Source organism: Apis cerana, linkage group LG6 (genome assembly GCF_029169275.1).
Source record: "Apis cerana isolate GH-2021 linkage group LG6, AcerK_1.0, whole genome shotgun sequence".
Classification (NCBI taxonomy): Eukaryota; Metazoa; Arthropoda; class Insecta; order Hymenoptera; family Apidae; genus Apis; species Apis cerana.
This window is the reverse complement of record NC_083857.1, coordinates 15,825,625-15,851,130: the sequence shown is the minus strand read 5'-3', so window position 1 is coordinate 15,851,130 and position 25,506 is coordinate 15,825,625. Positions and strand designations below refer to the sequence as shown.

The 25,506-nt window shown below is 21.5% G+C and overlaps 7 protein-coding genes across 13 annotated transcripts; 3 read left to right on the top strand and 4 right to left on the bottom strand.

Moving 5' to 3' along the window:
- Positions 1-150: 150 nt before the first annotated feature.
- LOC107999644 (protein LZIC) lies at positions 151-2,248 on the top strand. Its single transcript, XM_017059602.3, has 3 exons — positions 151-749; positions 833-968; positions 1,076-2,248. Exons 1-3 carry the CDS (start codon positions 649-651, stop codon positions 1,415-1,417), a joined length of 579 nt encoding a protein of 192 aa, XP_016915091.1. The 5' UTR covers positions 151-648; the 3' UTR covers positions 1,418-2,248.
- LOC107999725 (zinc finger MYND domain-containing protein 11) lies at positions 2,068-10,337 on the bottom strand. Of its 4 annotated transcripts, none has more exons than XM_062076733.1 (8): positions 10,204-10,337; positions 4,780-5,190; positions 4,373-4,703; positions 3,958-4,271; positions 3,723-3,755; positions 3,109-3,609; positions 2,859-3,041; positions 2,068-2,773 (listed from the first exon to the last, which is right to left on the bottom strand). In XM_062076733.1, exons 2-8 carry the CDS (start codon positions 5,173-5,175, stop codon positions 2,651-2,653), a joined length of 1,881 nt encoding a protein of 626 aa, XP_061932717.1. In that variant the 5' UTR covers positions 5,176-5,190; positions 10,204-10,337; the 3' UTR covers positions 2,068-2,650. The 4 variants fall into 4 exon arrangements, with proteins under 4 accessions (XP_061932717.1, XP_016915223.1, XP_061932718.1 ...); XM_017059734.3 differs by lacking the exon at positions 10,204-10,337 and adding an exon at positions 8,196-8,527; XM_062076734.1 differs by lacking the exon at positions 3,723-3,755.
- A 498-nt stretch (positions 10,338-10,835) lies between these two features.
- Positions 10,836-14,708, top strand: LOC107999714 (ankyrin repeat, SAM and basic leucine zipper domain-containing protein 1). 3 transcript variants are annotated; one of them, XR_009830371.1, is made up of 10 exons: positions 10,836-11,222; positions 11,693-11,816; positions 12,005-12,127; positions 12,198-12,318; positions 12,398-12,503; positions 12,590-12,724; positions 12,785-13,131; positions 13,212-13,434; positions 13,540-14,093; positions 14,168-14,708. XR_009830371.1 is itself a non-coding variant. In XM_062076737.1 (8 exons), the coding sequence occupies exons 1-8, from the start codon at positions 11,726-11,728 to the stop codon at positions 13,690-13,692; spliced, it is 1,299 nt and encodes a 432-aa protein (XP_061932721.1). In that variant the 5' UTR covers positions 10,836-11,725; the 3' UTR covers positions 13,693-14,708. The 3 variants fall into 3 exon arrangements, 1 of the variants encoding a protein (XP_061932721.1); XR_009830370.1 differs by having other exon boundaries at positions 10,836-11,343; XM_062076737.1 differs by having other exon boundaries at positions 10,836-11,816; positions 13,540-14,708.
- Positions 13,689-17,434, bottom strand: LOC107999631 (conserved oligomeric Golgi complex subunit 5). The gene is made up of 14 exons (XM_028667585.2): positions 17,297-17,434; positions 17,118-17,210; positions 16,924-17,048; positions 16,554-16,773; positions 16,328-16,470; positions 15,985-16,251; positions 15,744-15,864; positions 15,556-15,673; positions 15,338-15,478; positions 14,838-15,218; positions 14,621-14,746; positions 14,435-14,543; positions 14,145-14,366; positions 13,689-14,038 (listed from the first exon to the last, which is right to left on the bottom strand). Exons 1-14 carry the CDS (start codon positions 17,337-17,339, stop codon positions 13,844-13,846), a joined length of 2,304 nt encoding a protein of 767 aa, XP_028523386.2. The 5' UTR covers positions 17,340-17,434; the 3' UTR covers positions 13,689-13,843.
- Positions 17,435-17,552: 118 nt separating this feature from the next.
- Positions 17,553-21,271, top strand: LOC107999715 (AP-3 complex subunit mu-1). Of its 2 annotated transcripts, XM_017059714.3 has the most exons (11): positions 17,553-17,741; positions 17,973-18,157; positions 18,242-18,476; positions 18,580-18,739; positions 18,840-18,953; positions 19,012-19,191; positions 19,267-19,425; positions 19,511-19,561; positions 19,632-19,762; positions 20,232-20,387; positions 20,464-21,271. In XM_017059714.3, the coding sequence occupies exons 1-10, from the start codon at positions 17,707-17,709 to the stop codon at positions 20,272-20,274; spliced, it is 1,293 nt and encodes a 430-aa protein (XP_016915203.1). In that variant the 5' UTR covers positions 17,553-17,706; the 3' UTR covers positions 20,275-20,387; positions 20,464-21,271. The 2 variants fall into 2 exon arrangements, with proteins under 2 accessions (XP_016915203.1, XP_061932722.1); XM_062076738.1 differs by lacking the exons at positions 20,232-20,387; positions 20,464-21,271 and having other exon boundaries at positions 17,600-17,741; positions 19,632-19,866.
- Positions 20,081-21,945, bottom strand: LOC107999716 (transcriptional adapter 1-like). The gene is made up of 5 exons (XM_017059715.3): positions 21,562-21,945; positions 21,323-21,359; positions 21,019-21,228; positions 20,429-20,941; positions 20,081-20,328 (listed from the first exon to the last, which is right to left on the bottom strand). The coding sequence occupies exons 1-5, from the start codon at positions 21,630-21,632 to the stop codon at positions 20,197-20,199; spliced, it is 963 nt and encodes a 320-aa protein (XP_016915204.1). The 5' UTR covers positions 21,633-21,945; the 3' UTR covers positions 20,081-20,196.
- Positions 21,946-22,317: 372 nt separating this feature from the next.
- LOC107999641 (polypeptide N-acetylgalactosaminyltransferase 35A) lies at positions 22,318-25,474 on the bottom strand. The gene is made up of 7 exons (XM_017059599.3): positions 25,348-25,474; positions 24,855-25,203; positions 24,018-24,699; positions 23,807-23,924; positions 23,251-23,739; positions 23,028-23,159; positions 22,318-22,937 (listed from the first exon to the last, which is right to left on the bottom strand). The coding sequence occupies exons 1-7, from the start codon at positions 25,363-25,365 to the stop codon at positions 22,776-22,778; spliced, it is 1,950 nt and encodes a 649-aa protein (XP_016915088.1). The 5' UTR covers positions 25,366-25,474; the 3' UTR covers positions 22,318-22,775.
- Positions 25,475-25,506: the final 32 nt, after the last annotated feature.

Here is a 25,506-nt window from a genome sequence, read left to right as displayed (position 1 = left end):
AAATTAATTTTATATTTTTTGATAGAAAAATTTTTATGATTTAATCGTAAAAAGAAACATATTATTGCATATATACATTTATTTTTATATATATTTTTATAGATAATTATATATAAGTATATGTATATATATATATATATATATACATATAATATAATATAAGTATATTTGTATACTTAATAGAAACGGAATTGTTAAATACTTACGTAAGATCATATATTTTATCTATTCATATATGCACATATGCATATGCATATGCTACTTTTATATGTGTTATTCAAATCTAAAATTGATGATTTGTTAAAATATTATATTTTTGTTGCTTGATATTACTTTAACAGAATGAAATTACATATAAAAATCATAATTATATTTATATCTTTAAAATTAAAAAATAAATAAATTATTAATTGGAAAAAAATATAAATATATTAAACGAGTGGAAATATATATGTGATAAAGTATATAAGCATAAAATAATATAAAAGATTTTAAATAAACAGCAAATAAATATACAGCAAAATAACTTTCAAGTAATATTAAAAAATTAATTCTAATCGTGACTTCATTCATAAAGTTCAGCCGATTGTAATAATTTTTACTTTTTATTTCAAATTTATTTAATTATTATTGTTTCTACATTTAAAAATGGGTTCTCACGGTAAATTAGAAACTGAGAAATTAAAAAAAAATTTAGAGGCACAGTTAGATAGACTAGTACAGCAATTAGAGGATATAGAAGAAAATCGGTATATTTGATAAATTATTCAAATTGTTAATTTAATAATTTTAAAATTAATATTTTTTTTTATAACATTATTACAATTAATAGGAATTTATTAGATACAGCTGCATATGAAGAAGCTATGCAACTCACAAAAGAAGATTTACAAGAATTCAATGAAAGTTTACAAAGATTGATATCTGGTGATACAACATTAATTGATCAACTAGGTGCAATACAATTGGTATGTTATAAAAATGCATACATTTAAATTGAAAAAATATTCGTCTAAAAATATTTATTATAAAATATAAGAAATATTATAAATATGTACTTAAAAATTTTAATTAGGCCATTCAAGCAGCAATTAGTGAAGCATTTAAAACACCAGCTGTTATCAGAATGTTTGGGAAACGTGAAACGTCACAACTTAGAAATCGCTTAACTGAAATTGAATATGATATGAAACTTGGAAAAATAACTAAAGAAGTTTATGATCTTCAGCGTGCAGAAGTACTAAATGCACTTAGACAACTTGGTGAAAAATTAGAACTTCAAGAATTACAGTTATTAGAAAAATTAATGTTTAATAATATTGATACTACAAATTATGAGCAAGTAACTGAAAATATAAATAAAGGTCGAATAGCCATGGCAGTAGTAGGTGATGAGGCTAGAATTCAAAATACTTAAATCTTAAGATATTTTTTAACATTAATTTTTAATTTTTTATAAACAAATGATACTTCATATGAATAAAAAATTAAATATGAAAAGATTGATATATTAAATTTAAATATTTTAGTACATTTTTTAATAAATTTCAAAATCATTATTTATGAAATACAATGTTTAAATAATATTAATAATTAATAAAAATAAAAGATACATCAATATATATTTTTAATTTTACTATTCAATATTTTTTATTATAAATAAATTATTTCTAAAATAATAAATTTGTATCATTTGTTATTTTAATTGTTTGAATATTTATCTTTATTTCATTATTAATCTTGATTAAATTTGCTTATTTTATTTAAATTATAATACATAAGACTGAAGATTGAAAATATTGTTATTAATATTCAAAATAAATAGAATATGAAATGTGTAATAAATCATTATAAATAATTTTCTTTTTAATGTATTTTTTACATTTTAAATTATATATGTATTTATTTTTAATTATATCATTGTAATATCAGCATCTCTTATATAATATTTTAATATATAATCGTATATTATATATAAATATACAATATATATTTAAGTATTTTAATATATAAAATATTTCATTGTCATATAAATTATATGTATATGAGAATAAAGAGACATGTATGTATTTATTATATATATAATATTTCAGATCGTATCATTATTAATATGTATACATACATATGTTTTACAAAAATATTATGAATATTATATTAAAAAACATTTATTTATAATATTAAAACAATATTACATATTTCATTAATGTATTAGTAATGTATTTAATAAACTTATTTTTATATTAATAAATTTGTTTTTAATTATAATTTTTTATTAACATCTTAAAGATTTTAGATTTTAATAATATTTTTAATTTTATCATTTTAATAAATAATTAAAATAAAATACCTTTTCATTATCCAAAAATGTTGAGTTTGGAAACAAATATACATATATAATAATATCGCTTATTATCTTTTTACATTTTTACTTATAATTATAATTAATAATTACAAATCAAAGGATTTACATTTGTTTGCATACATATTACAAATGCTTCATTCAGAAAGCTTACATCAAGGCATGTCAAATTAGTGTCAAGAATATATTAATATGCTTCTACAAAGTATCCTCTTTTTTGAAATACAGTAATTTTAATTTTTTTCTTATAAATTCTTTAATATTACCATATTTATTATATCCATTATTAATTTAACGCTTTCGACGGCAAACTCTTTTATGCTCACGTTGCCAGTGAACTTGTTGACAATCAGTACTGCAATATGCAGTATTCCAACAGCAATGATATATTGCTTCAGCTTCACAATTATAACACTAGAATTAATATAATATAGATATTAAAATATATAAAGGAAATATTAAATTGCATGTACAAATAAAACTATTAAAGAATTATTACCCATTGTTTCTTCTTTATTTCTGATATAATTTGTTGATGTCTATCTGTTAGTTGTCGTAATTCTTTAGCATGTTCAGCTTGTAATTTTTCTAATTCTTTACATTTCTCCAATTCCAATTCACGACGTAATTTTTCTAATGCTGTTGTAGTAGGTTGTTCTGATGTTCTGCGTTCTCTTTTTATCTGTAATATATAACATTATAAAACCGAAATTATAAAAATAGGAATTAATAATTATTAAATATTATACCTTTGCTGGTAATTTTTCTGTTTGTATTTGTTCTGTTTGTACAAAAACACACTTGGTTCTTGGTTCTTGAGAGCTAGAAGTGACCATATCTTCTTGAGAACCTTCTTTCTTCAAACCTTGAGGACATGTACTGGATATTTCTCTTGCAGGTTCTTCTTCTGCTACTGGCAAACAAGGTACTTGTCTTTCTTCACTTTTAGCTTTACTTTTTGAAGAACGTTCATTATGTTCGATTCCTTTTTGGTTTGACGGTATATCATTGTGACCATCCGAACTGAGACGTTCTACTTTAACTCTTAAATCCTTAAAAAGTTGTTTCGTAGAATTTCCCGTTGTATTTTTTGAACCTGATGACTCTATATTTCGGATTTTGTTCGGTTTAGGACCCTCATTATCGTCGTCGATGTCCAATTCTTCGATGGTCGTGCCCGACTTTTGCAGCAAATTCTGATGATGCTTCAGTTCATCAAATGCTCTGTTCCAAGCAGTGGATCTTTTTATCTATGGAAGGTAAATTGTGCACGTTTTAAGAAAAGTTGATTTTCTTCCAATTGCACAATGAAACAGAGTGGTGAGAAATTAGTTGTACACTTTAGGCCACAGTATGTGCATACCTTCATTTCTTTCCATTTTCCTTTTTCCGAAGGCTATGCAAGAATTCGTTGTTAAGATAATAATATACCTAAGTGCAACAACAATTTCTAAATTTCTTTTTCTCTCAAGAGTTCTCTTCTATTGTGTCAGTGATACAATACATTGTAAATGGCGTGTAACCTAAACCGAGAATTTCACAGTGTTCGCGTGACAATTTCGCGTTGAACGCCGGATAATTTTGTGACTTATCTTTACCTGTAAACTTTGTAGACTGGTAGTAATCGGCCGAATGAACATTTTTTCGATGTTGGCTCGCATGTGATGACCTCCAAAAAAGCGAACGTCATAAATGTTGCCATTAACTTGCATCACTTTAGCTGGCCAGTAGGGGTATCCTTTTTGTTTTGCATAAACTAACTGATGTGGTGGATTACAAGGTATGCAAAACCATAGTTTTTCTGATTTTTCATTCGATATTCTATAGCAGTCAGCACAACGACGAATTTCTTGAAGATCATAACAGCAATCTTGATACATTGTATGACCCATTTCTCCAATTATGCTATGTGCTAAATAAATGTTTGAATTAAAATTATAAATCATAATTAAATTTTTAAATTAAAAATAATTTATATTTGTTATGCACGCGCGCGCACATGTATGTACGTACTTCCATGATATATAATAATATTGTGTAAAATATTATGTGCATCAGCTTGAAACTCAGCCAAATTATTATATTCATTCTTCTTAATTTTTGTATCCATAATAGCTAAATCCATATGGTGTTTTATAAGAACACCTGGTCGCCATGCATCTTCTCCTTCACTAATCCAAGTTGTACCTGAATATCTATTAGCTGGTGTAACAATAGGATCATTGTTAAAAACAATAGTACGGTTTGTAATTTCTGGTGGCAATTTTGCTTTCAAATGTCCACAAGTAAAACTTAAAATATGGTTGAGATCAATTTTATCTGAGTATGTATCATTATTTATGCTCTGTAACAATTGTTTCTATATTTTATCAATATATATATAAAATTTTAAATTTCATTTTTCAATTCAATGTACTTACTTCACAGAAATTACATATTTTCAATTTAACATTACTAAGCACATGGCATTCAGGATGATAAACTCTGTGACATTGTTGACAACATTCTACTGTTCCTGCTTTCTGACATTTGTAACAGTACCAATCATGACCATCATTAGGTATAATATCAGATGGTAATCTATAACTTTCTTGTTCTATACCATTTTTTGTTGGTACTTTTTTTAAATAAACAAGTCCATCATCAACAGCTTTATTTAATTCCTCTTGTGCCTCTTGTTCTGTAATTCCATAAACTCGAGCTAAATGCCGTACCATACGATCATTGCTTGGTAAACTTCTTTGATGTACAGTTATTTTGATAGCATCCCATATTCGTTGTATCATAAAAGGATCAGTTTTACGACGAATCGACATGATGATAAGTAAATACTAAAACAAATATCAAAAGAATATCAATCTTGTATATGTTTTTTAAAAAATTAATAACTTTAAATAATAATAAAAAAATATTTTCTAACATATTATTCTAAATTATTTTATTAAAACTTATTATATAAATGTAATTCATATAGAAATATCAATATTTATTATATAAATAATCAATATACCCTCATGTTACAATACTTATCATATCTAAAATATAACAGTTGTTGAGATAGCCTCATGTTTAACGTACTATATATTAAAATAAAATACCATGCTTCTTTATTTAACAACATTTCTAAATAGTATCTTTTTGAATTGCATAAAATATATAAGTAAATAATTATAATTTTTAAAATAATTTTAGTGCATATAACATAACACAAGTGGCATAAATCATAAAAAATTTATATATATGTAAGATGTATTATATAATACTCAATATATCTACATACATGTTATTATTATCCAGTGTTCTTACTATAATAGTTTTATTAAAAAGACAATTTAAAGAATGGAGAAATACACCATTATATATTTTGTCAATATCTGATGTATTATTTTCTATATTTACATCAAGTATATTATTTACAAATTTTATGATACATATTACTTATTTGAATCACAATAAAGTGAATAATAAAATATTTCCAATAAATGAAAGTACATGGAATATAGAAGATGTTAATTCTAATCAACAAATTAAATTTAAAAGATTTATGGAATATACTATTAATATGAATCAAAACAACTTTAACATGGTTCCACAGTGTAATATAATAAAAATAATAATAAAATATGGTATGTTATTCTTTCCATTTACAAATTCATTTGTGTCTTTGTTAATATTTTCTGTACAATGCAATTTAAATGCATTTCATCTTACAAATCAATATTTTAAACTGTTACAAACTGAAGAAATGATATATAAAGAGAATATTAATATAAATAAATTTAACACAGAAATAAAATGTGATTCTATAGTAGAAATAATGAAATCCAAAAGAGTTTCAGAAATCAAAAAAAATATGAAGAATATTTTACATATATTCAAATGTAATAAAATGAAAAAAGATAAAAAATTTATTATCATATTTATCTTAAATCAATGGATTTTGCCTATTATTGTTATAGGACTTTTATATTTTTCTGAATATGATACAAATCTTACAAATGACATGGAAAATAAAAAATGTTTTAGTGAAAGTATACTTTTTCTTGATGATTGTTATAATATAAAATTTACAAATATACCACAAAATGTTAATTTTGAAATATATACAAGTCCACTATATGAAGATTATGTTAATAAAGATTTAGTGAAAACTTCTAATACTACTCAAGTAAATGAGATAATATCTAAAGTACAAAATCTTGTTTTTTCTGCAATGAATGATACATATACTATTCCTTCTAACATAATATTTCAAAATGTTTCTGAGTTTTTAAATATAAAAAAATATTTTGAATTAGATCATGCAAAAGCTATAAAGCAAAATAAGAGTATTGAAAGTGAATCTAAAATAAATAATATTGAAAATGATAAAAATTTAAAAAACAACATGCAAATAAATAATTATATTGATAAAGATAACAAAGAATTATTGTTTAATTCTTTAAAATATTTATTAAAGGAAAAAATTTCTAATAATAAAGTTAACAATAATATAAATATCACAGAAAAATTAAATTTTAAACAATTACAAATGTGTCTTAATAAAAGTAAAGACATTATAGATAATTTTATAAATATAATTAAAAGATACAATACATCAATTATATTAAATGACCAAATATATGTTAATGTATTTAAATGTATTTATAATATTTCTGAACAAAATATACAAAATTATCAAAAAGATAAAAATCATCTTAATAAAAAACAACAAAAAGAATTAAAAAAATTAAAATCAAAAGAAATTTTTCAATATAATTCAATTTTCCATGAACAAAATGAATTATCAAATATTAAAATCAATATTTATCAAAATGATAATGCATCAAAAATAATACAAGAATATGTGGATAAATGTTTTATATCAATTAAATTTTTAAAGATACATTTGTTTGCATTAATATTTGTAATATATTTTCTACCAATTTTATTCTCTTCAATTTTACAGCAATATGGTAAACTAAAATGTCAAATTATTCTAAAAAACTTGAAAGCAGAATATATAATGCAATTAAACAATTTTAATTCTGACATCACAAATAAAGTTAATAATATACATTGTAATATTTCAATGAATTCTAAAAAATCTAGTAATTCAAAAGATGTTATATTTTCAAATGAAAACATTCAAGAATCAATAAATTTTAATAAATTATATCTAACAGAAACTCAACAAAAAGATTTTAAGCAAAATTGGAATGAACATTACAAAGATAATCAACAAAACATTTCATTTCATGAGAAAAGAATACAACTAAACGCAATATATCAAATAGAAAATATGTTACACCTTTTTAATAATATTAAAATGTCTTTACTTTGTGGAATATTATTATGGACACCTTTATTTTTTGAATGTTTAATGAAAGTATTTACAGTTTTATATATACCAGAATGGTTATTAAATATAACATATTTAACAGGTATTTCATTTAATACTTTACGAAATATCTTCAATCTTAAAATGATAAAACTTCAAGAAAAAAATATGAATAATAAAAAAACAAATAGTATTCATCCTATTATATAAATCTGAACTATATTTAATTATCTAATTATTTAAATGATTAAAAATATTTTATTATATGTAATTTTATATTAAAAATTATATATAGTATATATTTTTGGTTATGCACATAAATGGCGTTATATTTTTTATTAGTACTTAAGTGAAATTATCTAAATTTAATTAAAATATTATTTCATCAAATCTTTTTCATTATAATGTATTACATTGTTAGAAAATAAATAGTTTTATCCCTATTACGTTTTAATTGATTATTGTTTCATAATTATAATTTAGTATACAATTTTATGCGAGTCTAAAGTTTCTTACCAAAGCTAAAACACTAATTTGTAGTTCATATACTGTTACTTTGAATCGTAAATAAAAATTTCAACTTTAAGTTAATGATTCATATTTTTCTGTTTTATAATAAAATATATTTAAAACAAAAATAAATTTTTTGCCGACGCCCGCAAGCAATAATAAGACAATAATTAATGTTAGAGACGCGCAACTACATTGCACATATCGCGTACGTCATAACTTTAACCTAACTTTAACAATGCGCGCGCATGTTAAAATTAAGTATTGAAAAAAACTAAAATAATCATACATATTTTCCATTGTTATAAAATTTAACGTTTTAATTTAATAAATTTGAGAAAATATTCTATTTTTTATATAATAAACTAATTTATTTTTTTTTTTGTTTTTACATTTTATATAATCCATATTTTCACATTATATTAAAAATAATCCTTTATGAAAAATATTTTTAACATAGTTTAATCATTATTAAATCATATAGTTTGTCATATTTAAATTATACATATCTATAAATAATAATTATAAAACTTCACATGAATCTTTTTTTGCTAAATAATTAAAATTTTAATTTTAAATTGCATACATTGCATATAAATAATATAATTTCATTATATAAAATATGAGAATGATGTTTACATAAAAAATATATTAAATTATATACAATAGTAGCATTAAATATAAATCAATCTTTATCATTATTTTATTCTATTTTATTTTATTTTTATTTTGTGTATTATGCAGTCAAAATTTTCTATTAAATTAAAATAATATAGAAAGAAAAAGAAAAAGAGAAGTCATATATATGTATATATTATTTTTGAAGGGAATCATAAGTCATGACATTAGTTACTAATAATAGTACAAATATTTTAACCTATTAACTTATTTGATCTTTGATTGTTGATATAAGAAGAATATGAATTTTTAAATTATATGTAATATTATTCGTACTACTTTTTAAATTATAAAAAAGATTAAAATCCAATTTCTTCCTCTAATTTTTTTAAAATTTGTATACCATCGTTCCATGGAAATACACGTGCATTTATTTTTGGAATCTGATTATTTTCAGTATTGTTTAATATTTTCATAAGTACATAATCTTCTCGCGGAAATGCAATATCACGTTCCGAAAGTCGTAAAATGGGACACAAATCATTTTTTCCATCTCCGATATATATTATTCGATCAAAATGTATGTTTTCATTGTTTCTTTTTTTAATGTAATCTTCCAAAATTTGTCCCTTACATAAATTAACAGTGCTCAATTTGCAAGAATTTTGAACATGGTACATATCTAATTTTATCATACCATCATCACCAACATATGCAGGATTTGTGAATATTTGAGTAATAATATTATTTAAATTTCTATTTTTTAACCATTCATTAATAAAGAATGTATTTGAATCACTAATAATAATAATTTCGTACCCTCGAACGTATAATTCTTTTAATAGAGTTTCAATACCCGACACAGGAGGTATATTAACGATAGCAGTTTTGATTTGTTTTATATCGATGGAATTACTATGGAGCAATTCAAATATTTTTGCCATATATGCGATCCAACCACTAGAACGATACAAATTCTTCACGCTGTCTGTTATTTTTTCCTTAGGTAACAGGTTTCGAGCCACGATATCAGTATTATCATCGGTAATCGTATGATCAAAGTCAAATGCCACGAGTACAGATCGATGCATCTATTAAAATTTAAATAAATTATAAATGCACGCGATTTTAATCAATTACATTATTCAATCTGAATATTTTTGAAAAATTTTTTTTATAATAATATTTTTTTTTAATTTTGAATGTTTTTTTTATATTTTTTCTTTCATTGTTTAATTTTTAATGTTCAAGATCATATTTTTGTTATTAATATTAAATAAGATTGTACAATATTGTATAATAATATTTATATTTAAATAATTATAAAAATTGTTTTAATAATAAATATTACATGAATATATTATATAGTTACTTATGAATTATACATTTTACTTACTATTAAATAAATTCTTAAACATGCATGAAATTGTTAATTTAACAATATAAATTATAAATAAGAAAAAATTTACAACCGGTTTCTGTACCAGATATCAGATGACTAACATAGGTTAAGCAGTACGAAATATAAATGGATAACCTACAATTAAATTTTTAACAAGTGTCCAATAAATGGACAACTGACATTTAAAGATTAAGCAAGATAAGATAATAAATAATAGATGCAAATTCGTTGTTTCTTCTTTCATATACAGATGAATATATTGTATAAACATATAATATATATTAAATATAATATTGTATATTTTTTATATATTTTATTATTTTCTTAAATTTTGATATATTTATTTATTTATGCTACGTTTATTTATATAATATTTTTTGAATAATTAGTCACTTCTTACTAATAAACTTACAAAATTTATTATAAAATTAATTAATTTAAACATTATTATTTAGATATTATAGCTATTTATATATTTATATAAAATATTTGTATATTATATATATTTTTTTCATTTTTAAAATTTAAGAATAATAATAAAATCAATTACTTATTTTCATGAAAATCTATTTATCTTCTGTGTAATTTATATATAAAATATAATAATAAATTATATATATTTAAAAATTTTTATTTTAGATTTTAATAATTGTGTCATTAAATAATTATGTTAGACATAAATAATATAAAAAAACTCAGCTAATTAATATAAATATGTAACATATCTTGCCATATTATACATGTATTGCATTGTATAATTTTTTCACTCATTTTCGATGAAAGTATATAATATTATAAACATATATATTTCATCGAATCGGAGAAAATTACAATATAAAAATATAATAAAAATTCGAATTCTAAATTTATTTTCATCATATATTAAAAATTAAATTGATATAAAATGATTAATATAAATTATATATAGCATTATTGCTAAATTGAATATCAAAGAGCCACAAGATCAAATAAAATCGAAGTATATTTATTTTCATAGATATTCAGTGTTAGAGGTGTGATACTTTTGATCAATGTAAAGAGTATCTTTTTTTTGAATGTTAAATCTATCGAAATCAACTAAATGTGACATTCGATTATCAATAATAATATATTTCATATTTAATAGTATTTCATGTACATAAAATTTAAATCATTTTTGAACATATAATTAAGACTGTATAGTTAAATTAAAAATATATAACCTTATATATTATAATATTATAATTATATATCATTATAGTATTAATAAAATAATAAATAATATATAAGAATTATTCAAATTTTTGATAGCAAAATAAAAAATAATGATTTTTTTTTCTGAAAAGATGTATAAATTTTAATTAGTATTTTAATATTTATCTATAACAATAATTAATGTTGTGTTAATCTGAAATAAAATTTTATTTAATAAATAAAAAATATTAATATTTTATTTTGTATTACATATCTTGCAACAAAACAATTATACTTATATACAAAAAAGTTGAAAAACGAAATATTTCATCAATATAAAAATATGGATATTGATGAGGAACAAGTTATTGAATATCGTATAATGAATGCATGTACAATGGGTCAATTAGAAATTATTAATGAATATCTTGAATGTAAGATAATATTTTAAATATTACATTATTTTAAATATTATAAATTATACAATTAAATTACACATATATATATATAAAATACATATATAAATATTGTTATAATAATTTAAAATATTTTAATATGAAATATATTTTTAATATATTTTGAATATATTTTTTAAATATATTTTTTATGCAATTATATATAGCATATGATATAAATAAATTTTTATACAATGGATGGACTCCACTTTTGTATGCTACATCTAGTGCACAATTAGATGTTATTAAATATCTTGTAAACAATAAGGCTGATGTTAATAAACACAAAGGTTTTTATATTTTCAATTTGAATACATTTTTTATTACTTCATATGATGTAATAATAATATAAAATTTTAGATGGTTATACACCATTAATGGCATTATGCAGTTCTAATAAAGGAACAATAGAGCAACGTATAAAATGTTTAACAATATTAATTGAAGCAGGTGCTAATGTAAATGCAAGCAATAAACAAAGGTATTGTTTAAGTATCATTTTCCAGATAATTATATTATTGATGTTTTAATCATTTTTATAATTATTTAATATTTTACAGACAAACACCTCTAATGTATGCTTGTATGTCACAAGAATTAAAATTTGTAATAGAATTAATTAAATATGTAAAAAATATTAATGCATATGACAATAGAAAACAAACTGTAAATTCTTTTAGCAATCATAGCAATCTTTTGTAACCATATTACATTATAGTATAACAATAAAATTATAAATTTATTTTTTATAGGCATTGATGTATGCAACAATAGCTAATAAACCAGAAATAGTCAAAATATTAATAGAAAATAGAGCGGATATCACATTAACTGACTTCAATGATTTAACTGCAAATGATATAGCTTCTATGAAAGGATATGATAAAGTAAGTTAAAATATGATATCTTATTGTAAAATACAATATTTTTATGAAATACTATTATAGATATCATCATTACTAAACTTTGATGAAGCAGAAACGATACCTACTTATCAAATATCTAAAATGTGTAATTGGAAAGATATGTTTCCATCGTTAATTAACATAAACAATCAAACTGTAGATTTTGATATATTTACAATTTTACATGGAATGGGTTTAGAACAATATACTTATATTTTTCAAGGAATAAAACTTACAGAATTTTTAACGTTAACTGAAAACGATTTATATCATTTAGGAATGGATATTAAAGTACATAGAATTCAATTTATGGAATGTCTTCATAAATTTCATAGGAAAAAATGGAGTATACAAAGTATTGGTATTATCAATAAATCGTTACCTTATACGTACGTTATTTACTTCATAATACTATAATTTTTAAAGATTAATAATAAAAATTTGATTGTATATTTTATATATTTTTCAGATTATACGATGGTGTAATTTCATTAGGTATAGTATCTAAACAAATTGCTATTATTGGTTCTAGTTTTCAGTACATTAAAAACAGTTTGTTAAAAGCAAATAATGAAAATATATATTTAACTAAAAAACAAATATTTAATTACAAGCAAGAACTTAAAAGGACTCAAAAAACTCTTAATTCTTTAAAAAAAGAACTTGTACAAATAAAAATACTTTCTAAAAAGGTAAGGTATTATAAAATACTATTTAGTAATACATTCAAAATAAATATTAACATACATATTTTATTAATATTTTATATATATTTTATATATATTTTATTAATATAGATTCAAGAAAAAAATAATGATATTGGTATGCCAGCAGCATATATTGGTCCAAAAAAATATAAAATAAATTGGTTTATGTTTTTAAGCATTACATTAATTATAGGAGTTTATGTATCTAAAACAATTTGCATTCAAAAATTAATACATCATTGAAAATACAATTGTATTTATTTAAAATTTTTATATATAATTTTTTTTTAGTATTTTTTTTCAATTTCACTAATAAATTATTTATAAGTAATATTATTTTTTATGAATATAGAAAATTAAAATACATATATGTATTTTTTATATAGTATAAATTTCACAAATTTTGATGTTCATTTAATTTGACTAATTTTTTCATTAATGGAAATAATGGATGGAATGTTGGAAGATTCTGTTGTCTAACTGTTAATTGATAACGTTCCAATGATCCACTACAAAAAGCTAATCGATCTCTTTCATTTGGATGCTTATCCATCCACTGAGATAAACGGCTTATAGACCAACCTGTGCTCTGTATTAATAACAATCAATGAATTAATAATGATTAAAAACATTTAAAATTCAAGGTAATTCATTAAAAATTAATAATAAAAATATATATATTTATATTTTCATACCTGATGTGGAGATTCTAATTCAGATGGAGCAATAGAAAATAAATGTAAAAGAACAAGAGAAGGAGGTACACCACAATCTCCTTCTCCTTCTAAAACCTTTTGTACAATTTCATCAGCATTAAGTGGAAGCAATGCTTTTAATGCTCGCAATGTTCTATATTGTTGTTGTTCTGATGATCCCAATTGTCCTCCTCTACATAATAAAGCAACAGCTACTTCTATCTAAAAATAAAAAAATAAAAAAAATTTAAATTTAAATATAATATATAATTCTATATATTTTAACATACCTGGCTAAAATCAACAATGAGTTTAGCTTTTCCAAAATCAGTTAATGGTCTTAATAAACAAGCATGTCTTACAAAAAGTTCAATACAACGCGAAGCAACAGATTTACAACTAAAAAAACAATTTTTCTATTATATTTAAAATATAATATAATATAATAATATAATTATAATAATCTTTTTAATTACCATTCAGCAACTACTGTTTGATTTTTATATGGAATAAGAAATGTATTTACAGAACGTAAAATAAATCCTTGCAATTCACGCATATAAAGCGAGCAATTAATTTCCTTGCCTAATGGGCTACTTGGACTGTATAAAAGAAATATATATATATATATTTAAATTGATTATTAATTAATCATTTCAAAATTTTCTTTGAAATGATAACATATTCACTTACTCTCGAAATTCTGCATCATCATGCATAGTTAAAATAATACTTTCAATCGCATCATTAATAGAAGCCAATAATGGCGATAATATATTTTTTGTTAATAAATCTATTTCTTTAAGAGCTATAGAAATTATTGAACTTCCTTCAGATGGGAGACCAGATAAATTTGCTATTACACGAGTTATTTGACTAGAAAGATAATAAAGCAGGTTTGCAAGAGATACATTTGTCTGCTGAACAGTGGTTGGAGAATCGATTACTTGACTAGCTTCTCCACCCACGAGTAATCCTTGTTCACATTTTAAGCAAAACAATCTTATAGCTTTTCCTACATTACGAGCAACTACTGTTGAAAGACCATCATCAACTAATGACACACTTAATTCACTGTAATGAAGTTTGATATTAATATTGATATAATATAATAGTTATAATAATTACAAAGTGTGATTATTTATTAAGTTAAATTATAATTGAATCTGAATATATGTATTATTTTAAGTTACTTTGTTATTGTTCTTATAAGACTATCAATTTCATCTTGTGTTGGCAATCCTTCTCCAGAAAACATAGTGTGTACTGGATCTAATAAACGTGATACTGATCGAGATAAATATGCATTTTCAAATGGTAATAATATATCATGACTAAAAAAATATAAATGTATTATTTGCATTACATAAAATAAGTTAAATAATAAATCTAATTAAATATTTTTATTTACTTAATTTTGTAAATACCAATACTCTGTGATCGCTCTTTTAAACGTTTCCTTAAATCAAGAAATATTCTTAAAAATTTTGGATATTCGCCTTCTAATGCTTGTTTTACAAATGATGATCCTTAAAATATAAATAAGATAAATTTTTCATTAATATGATTAATATTGTTATATAGATTAATATGATTTACCTTGTGTACGTTCAATTAATACTTTTGAGAGTAGACAATTCACACTATTCCAAAACTTTTGTGATAATTCATCTAATCCTCTTGTATGATGTTCTAATAATATTCTTTGCAATAATTCAATCTAAAATAATAATATACATGATATAACTGATAATGCATTGTAACAATACAAATAAAAATATAATATTCTCTATAGTCAAGTAGAATTCAAAAAAACGTAAAATAAATGTTTATTAATTACTTGTAAACAATGTGTGTAAAGAGTATCTTGAAAAAATCTTTCAAGATTTTCCCAAATTCGAGTACGTAAATTTCCAGAAGATCCTGGAGAAGGAATAGCAGCTCGTCCAGGTGCTGCTCTTTTTCCAAGATCTTGATTTGTTGTTAAAGTTACATCTAATGATTCTGTAGCAATTTTTTCAATTTCAGATAAGGCAGTATCTATAACATTATCTATAGCTCCATTTACAATTCTCAGATTTTGAAATACTTGTACAGCTGTACTAACCTATTTGTTGCAAATTATAATTAATAATTATAAAAGATAATAATATCTAAATAATATAAAATATATACTTATATACTTTAGTTCTATCCATTGTTTGTAATCCTTGGGATAAAGTATGAGTTGCTATTCTCTGTACTGTTGTTCTATGAGATTTTACAACTTGTTGATCATCAGCAATTACATCTAATCCATTTAGATCTGTATCCATCATCAAATGTTCTATAAATTTAAATTATTATATTTCTCTTATAAACAATATATTTTGCAATGTCATGAAATAAAAATTATAAATAAATTAATACCAAGTTCATGAAGACTATTTGCAGCTTTTATAATATCTGGACCTTGCATGTTATTTGTCATTTGAGAACATAAACGTTTTGATAAATGTTGCATTCTGGCTACTCTTCGTAACAAATCAGAAGTTTCATGAAGTCTTGCTAAGACAACTGTCTGAGTCTCAATTCTATTGAAAGGATCAATAATTTTTCCGCGTAAACGTTCTACAGCTGACAAAAGACTCTAGAATATAAATGTTCATTTTTATTACTATCTATATCAATAATAAATATATGTATAATAATTAATAATAATTAAATAAAATATATTTTTCATTCAAAATAATTTATATTTTTCTTCATATTTAAGAATGCATTTATATTACTTGCATACCTGAACATGTAATTGCATTATTGAAAGCACACTTTCTAATTTTTCTACCCAAGTTGCTTGTGATAATAAATCTTCATGATTGGCTAATACTTGCTTTTGTAATTCTGTGTTTAAGATTTCAATAGCTATGGCAAAAAAATATATTGTAATATTGTATATATTATAACACTGTATAAGATAATTTTTTTATTTACCTTGTCCTAATTTATTTATTTGTTGTGCTACTGATAGTATTTGATTAATATCATTCTTTTTGGATTCATCATTAAAAAATTGTTTAAAAAAATCTGAAAAAATATCAATTTAAAAAAATATTTTCAATTTTATAATTAAACGAATATAAATAATATATAACATATATATAATAAATTACCATCATTTTCTATATCTTTCCAATTCTTTGTAATTTCTTCCATTATCGAATTAATAATAATGAAAGTACAAATTTAAAATGAAAGATAATCAATGATACGTAACGAAATTTTATAAAAATTATAATTAGTTTATTTTTAATTAATTTTTAAACGTTATATTTATTTATTATACTAATTGATTATTATGTATTTTATTCATATCAAGATTTCACTGATAAAAATATCTTTCTGTGTATCTAGCTATCTTTTTGTTACGTGCAGCATGCAGCTTATAAATGTAGGTTCATGATGCATGTGTTAGTATTAATTTGTAAATACAGAACCATATGTCAAGTATATGTAAAATATCAAAATAAAGTTGACAAATAATTTTAAATATTGGTTTGTGTAAAATACTTTCTTATAAAAAATGATACATAGTCTTTTTATTATTAATTCATCAGGGTAAGCATGAATCAAAAGAAAAATGTGTATTTAATATTTAATAGGAGATATTTGGTTAAAATGTCTGCATATGATTTTGTCATAATATATAATATATGTTTATTGTATAATATCTAAAGTTTTTATTTATATTTAAGAAATATTTTATATTTTTAATTTTTTATTTTAATATTTTTAATTCTAATTTAAATAAAATTAAATATTAATAATATTTATTAATATTATTCTTAGAGATGTTTTTATGGAAAAGCATTGGAAAAGTGCAGTGGCACGATCATTATGTGACTATTTTTTTGATCAACAAAGAAGAGTTTTATCTCCTGAAGATACACCACCTGTAATAGCTACACCTCATCATTATCTTATTAGTATATATCGTTGTAATATGTTTTTTGTTGCAGTATGTATGACAGAAGGTATTTATTAAAATATAAATAATAAATTATATTAATTACAAATTCTATTCTAAATATTATTTTTATTTTACATTTTTGTATTAGTTCCACCATTATTTGTAATAGAATTTTTACATAGAGTAGTAGATACTTTTGAAGATTATTTTAGTGAATGTACAGAAACTATTATAAAAGAAAATTATGTGGTTGTCTATGAATTATTGGATGAAATGTTGGACAATGGCTTTCCATTAGCCACAGAATCTAATATTTTGAAAGAACTTATTAAACCACCAAATATATTAAGAACTATTGCAAATACTGTTACAGGAAAATCTAAGTATGTTAACTAAATATATTTGAATGAAAATATAAAAATTATAAATTAATTCTATATATCTATTTAATTCTATATATATATATATATATATATAAATATATAGTGTTAGTGCAACATTACCAAGTGGACAATTATCTAATGTTCCATGGAGACGTACTGGTGTTAAATATACAAATAATGAAGCATACTTTGATGTTGTGGAAGAAGTTGATGCTATTATTGATAGAACTGGTGCAACTGTATTTGCAGAAATTCAAGGCTATGTATGTTTTTTGTCTAATATTATTAATATTAATATGATAAGATATATAAGATAAGAATTATATTGATAAGAATATTTGCAATATATTGTTTAAATTATAGATTGACTGTTGTATAAAATTAAGTGGTATGCCAGATTTAACACTTTCCTTCATGAATCCTAGATTATTTGATGATGTTAGTTTTCATCCTTGTGTTAGATTCAAACGATGGGAGGTAAGAATAAGTAAATATTTAAACGTATTAATCTATTAACAAAAAATTTTTTTTCCAGTCTGAACGAATACTTTCTTTTATTCCACCAGATGGTAATTTTCGTCTTCTTTCTTATCATATAGGATCACAAAGTATTGTGGCAATTCCAATATATGTAAGGCATAATATAAGCCTCAAAGAATTAGGAGGTGGCAGATTAGATATAACTGTTGGACCAAAACAAACCATTGGCAGAACTGTATATATATTATATTTTATTTCTATGTTAAAACATGAAAATTAATATAAATTTAAGACATTATAAGTATTTTAGGTAGAAAATGTAACATTAGAAATTCCTATGCCAAAAATAGTTTTAAATTGTACACTGACTCCAAACCAAGGAAAATATTCATTTGACCCTGTTAGCAAAATACTATTATGGGATATTGGAAGAATAGATGTTTCTAAACTACCTAATTTAAGAGGCTCGGTATAACAATAATAATAAAATTACAAGTTAATCTTTTAAAATTTAAAAAAAAATATGCAAAAATTACAAAAAAATAATTTTTTAGATCACTGTTCAAAATTCTGCCAGTACAATGGAATCTAATCCTGCCATTAATGTATGGATATTTTATATGGATATTTTATATTATTATTATATAGATAAAGTTAAAAATTATTTTATTTTAGGTTCATTTTACAATCAACCAATTGGCAGTCTCTGGTTTAAAAGTTAATCGATTAGATATGTATGGAGAAAAATATAAACCATTCAAAGGTGTTAAATATATTACTAAAGCTGGAAAATTTCAAATTAGAATGTAAATAAAAATAATGTGAAAAATTTCTCATATCACTTTTAAGATTAAATATTTTAAACTTTATAAGAATATAAATAATTGAAAATAAAACTATATAAAACAAACTCAATTTTCATTCATATTACATAATATAATAAATTTCTATATATTTTTAATCTCTAGACAAATATATATTTAATTATATTTTTCAATCCATAGTATATTATGTTAATAATAAAATAATAAAAAAATATTTAGTTAAAAAAATAACATAAAATTTGTGAAAAGAAAAAATATTAAAAAGATATAATTATATATTTTAAATTAATTTACAATTCATTTTATTAACAAAGTATATTTTATTAAAAAATATTATAAATCTAAATCTTTAATTTATACATATTTTAAATAATTATTTTAAAGTGTAATCTATTTATATAAGAAAAACAAGCCATTTATGTTATATATTGATGACATGATAATTTCTTAGCTTCAAGGTCTTCCCATGTTGGATGTGTAGAATATGTAAATAAACGTTCCATATTAGTTGCATATATAGTATGATTGCTAACAAGATTTTTATAGATCTATATAAAATAAAAAGATAATAAAACTATAAAATATTAAATATCATATATATATCTAAGTAAGTATTTAAGTATTTTAATAATTATAATTTTTTCTTACCTTTAATGTATATTGTAAATCAGCTGTATTAACAGGTTTTAATGAAGGTGGAATAATTTGTGGAGAACATGCATAAGCAAAAGCTGTAGCTTGTTCTGCTTCTTCAATATTTGGTTTTATCATAGGAACTTGACCATAAGGATCTATTATTTCTGTTGCAGTATAATCTGATGATTTTAATATATGAGTAGAATTTCTTTTCCATGAACTAGGTACTGGTTCTCCAATATTATAAATAAATGAACTATCTCTAATAGCATATCCTTTTCTTCTTGTAAATATTGCTGTAAGTATATTTTTTAAAAAAATCTGTGTAGCTGCAATAACTATATGTGCAGTATTTTCTTCTGCTCCATCCATATTATTTTCCCATGCTGCTAACATTAATCTTGCTAAAACAAAAGTTCTATCTGGCAGAACAAGTTCTTGAGCACTAGAACGATTGGCTCCAATAGGCTCATCCCCAACAGGTGATGAAGTTTGACTTAAGACTTCAACATACATATCTGCAGGCTAAATATAAAATAGATATAAAAAAATTATAATTTATATATCCAATTAATTATATAAAAATTAATTATTTTATATACCTCAAAATTTGATTTATCAGTTTTATATTTACGTTTTAATCTTAATCTCTTTTCTTTTATAGCTTTATCTCGATCTAATTTTCGTGTAGGTGTTGCAGCAGCTAAACCTCTAACTTTATTAAATAAACAAAGAAGAAATTCATTATGAAGATGAACTTGATCTTCTGTCATAATATTTCGTGCTTCACAATCAAATTCTTCTTTCGTTGTCTAAAATTATGATATTTAATAAATGAAAATGTTAATAATATAATAATAATGTTATAAATTTTTAAAATATTAAGTTTTATAATAACATTAATACCTTCATCTGAAACCAAAGTTTCATCTTTTCAAAGTATCTGTCAACAAAATAAAATTCTTTAAATAATATTTGAAAATTATTTTTTTTTAAATAAATAAAAAATTAATAATAAAATAAATAAAAAATTGGAACAATTATAATATTATTAGAAATTCTGAATTATAATATTTTATTTATAACTAAAATATTTTAAATTTATAATTTTTATTTCATCTTTAAATTTAAAATATATATTTTACATTTTTGCATTTTCACCAAGCGAGGCTACAAGACTCTTTCTAGCTAAATTTAATTCTTTTGAAGTTGTCATTTTTGAATAAGTTTCAAATATTATAACCAAATATTCTTGATTTGAATAATTTTTGACTTTTAATTATTGTTTTTATTTTTACTTTTATCACAATATCTTCAATTTAATTATACTATTAATCATTGTATTTCAATAAAATTTTATATAGATTATATATAAATTAATTTATCTTTTTTCTTTCAATAATAATTAATCTCTTTAAAAAGAATTAATATATTTAATATATCTTAAACACTAAACACTAATTATTACTAATTATTATTGATATATAAGATAATTATACACGTCTATCATATTTTATACATTTAATCATAGATAATATACAGAATAGATATCTGATTTTATAGGATTTTATATTTCGTATTCTGAAATACCGACTGTGAAAAAAAATTTTTATGTATGAATTATTAATTTAATTATTAAAATGAAATCAACAAAAATAAAAAATTTTTTCTTAAATTTCAATATCAATATTCATATCTATATTATATTATATTTAAGTTTTTTGATATTGATCATTTAGATTCATGTAACATAATGGTTGCTACATATTATATATGTATATTATAATGTTTATATAATTTAATATGAATTTGAATTAAAAATATTTAAATTATTATAAATAAATATTATATTATTCAAAATTATAAATTATATTTATATAATAAAATAATAAAAACAAATATATATATAAAACAATTTCATTTATTTTGTAAAGAATGAATACAAAGATATGAATATATACAAATAGAAATATTTATACTTTAATATATTATTTATTTTTAATATATATTACTTTAAAAGAAATTAATTTCTTTTCTTAATTAAAAAGTATTAATTATAATGAATTTTACATTACTTTGAAAATATATATTTAAAATTAACTAAAAAAATATATTTAAAATTTTTTAAAAAGAAATTCATTCATTATTTTTATACATTTTGATTAATAATCATATACCATTTTATTCTTATAATGTAAAATAGTATAAAAACAATATAAAAATTCTAAAATTTTAATAATAATTTACTTTATCACAAATGTCCATAAAAATTCATGAGTTTAATTCTTTCTTATTTTTATTTGTTCTAGAGAGCTGTTCTTTTAATTTGTTTTTATAACTACATTTATTTTATTTGATGTCACCTAATTTCTTTCAAAAGAATTTTAAAGTGTACCAAATCCCAGGATATTGAACTTGTATTTGATTTAGTACATAAATCCATTATAATTTGAATACCTTTTGCTCCTCGCAATATTCCCAAGCATGTACCAGCTGCCATATTATATATAGGTGTATTATTCTAAACAAGATATGATTACTCAATATATGTAATATATATGTAAATTAATTATAAATATTAGGAAACAGATTAAATGAAACTTATAAATACAGTTTTTTTATGATGCCATTCTTGATTGCCTCCCATTTCATGGCATTTTCCAAGTTTTGGAATTTTCTCAGCTCCTTCCATACAAAGCATTTGACCAAGTACCAATTCTCTTTTATCAGTCTCATACCACATCTAAAAATTGAAATAAATTTTAAAAATGTATTAATAATATCAATTTAAATTAAAATAGTTTTAAAGAATATTATTATTTATATTTGGTTACCTGGGATTTAATTCTTAAACATGGTGCTAAAATAAGTTTGGAACCTTTTGTTTTAATATCTTTCTCACTTTGAATACATAATGTTGAATTAGATAATCTAATCTGATACTGATCAGTATAATTTCTTTTTTTAGAATGCCAAGGTTGTATTGGTTTCTGTTCAATTTTTGCCCATTTATCTTTTAATTTATTTTTATTATCATCTGGTAAAGTTAATTCAGGATATACTACTTTTAAGTACCATGCAAAATTTTTACATGCCAATCTCTTTCGCAAATTTATTCTTTCTGTAATGTCGCCATAATCAATTTTTTTAATATTTTGTAAAAAGTAATCTTTATATTCATCTAGCCAAACATGTGCTACACGTAATGAATTTTTTAACATTGTATCATGTTGATCATATGCTCCATATGGTCTTCTTTTTCTAAATACATGTCCAACTCTTGAACATGGTATTAATTCAATACTTCCTCCACACATCCAAATCTGAAAGAAAAATATTACAAATTATTATTAAACTAAACAATATATGATTAAATAATTATTAACTTACTCTAAATGATATTTCAAGATTTTCACCACCCCAGATATCCATACCAGCATCATATTCTCCTAATTTTGTAAAATATTCTCGATTCATTGCAAACAAACCTCCAGCCATTGTTGGAGATCTATTTAGTAACAATTACTAACATGTACATAACAGAAAATTATTATAAATTTAAATAAATCTAATATATATATACATATATATGTATTCTTACTTTATAGGCTTTACAAAATCTTCATCATGCACAAATGTACCAATTGGTACATTATCCCACTTAAAATGTAATCCCCAATTAAAACCACCTCTTACCAAAGGACTACCAGTATATTGAAATGTATCTGGATTAATAATATCAATAACTGGCATAGCAGTAATAGTTTTTGAATAAACAATTCGTGAAAGAAGAGGCTCTATCCATTGCCTATTTACTTCTATATGACTATCTAGGAAAATTAAAATCTCTCCTGTTGCTTTTCTTGCACCAAATATTCTTGCTCTGATTAAACCTTCTCGTTTTTCAGTTTTAAAATATTTCACTTTACCATTAAAATTATTAGCAATATATATTTTAATTTTTTCATGTAAAATTTTGCTATCACTCCAATCATTTACTAAAATAATTTCATGTAAAAGATTTGTAGGAGTTCTATCAATAATGGAATGTAAAGATCTTAAAAGTGTCATATAATGTTCATTATAAAAACATATAACAATACTAGCATTTGATAACTTAGAAGAATACTTTTGTATTTCACATAATTTGTGTCTTGTATCTGGTAATTCTCTATGTAATCCAATATTATCTGACACTAATATATTAAAAGAGTAATTTTTATATCCTTCATCTCGTTTTCGTTGATCATCCAAATTTTTAATCATTCCCAGTTCATCTAAATCTATAAATAAATCTTCAATGAAATTAGGTTGATTTTTTTAAAATTAAATAAAATTTTAATAAAAACAATTTTATTTGATATTAATATTTAATAAATAATAATATTAAAACATAATATATTGAGAAATTAAAGTAAATATTAATTTTTTAATATACCTTGTTCTAATGTAACAGCAGATTTCATTGATATAGATTTTAATTGTTGTAACATTTTGTCATTATTTTTAAAATTATTTCCTTTTAAATTATAAATATTTTTATCTATTGTATTTTCTTTATTATGATGAATAATTAAATTATTATGTAATCTTAAATCTTTATTAGTGTATATTTTACGATAAAATTCGAATTCTTTTCCTAATTTTGAATTTTCTAATACTATCATTGTTGGATTGACAGTGTTAGTATTTTGAGATAGTCTCGAATAAAGATATAAACTAAAAGTCCAAGTTAACGAGGCTATTATTATTCCAGATATAAATGAAATATATCTTGTTGACATCATCTATAAAATTTAAAAAAATAAATAGAATTTATAAATATATAATATTTTTCATTTCTAACTATACATTTATTATGAATATTTAATTTCATTAAAATTTAATTTATTTTTAAAAATAAACAGAATATTACATATATTCCAACTTACTTTAAAAAATATTTTCATTAATCCAATTTAAATTGCAACTATTTAATTAAATTGCATTCTAAAATTGAAAAAAAATATACAGTGATTTTACTATAAAATACATGTCACCATCTTGGAATTTAGTAATAATATTTATATTATTGATTTCTTATTATTTTA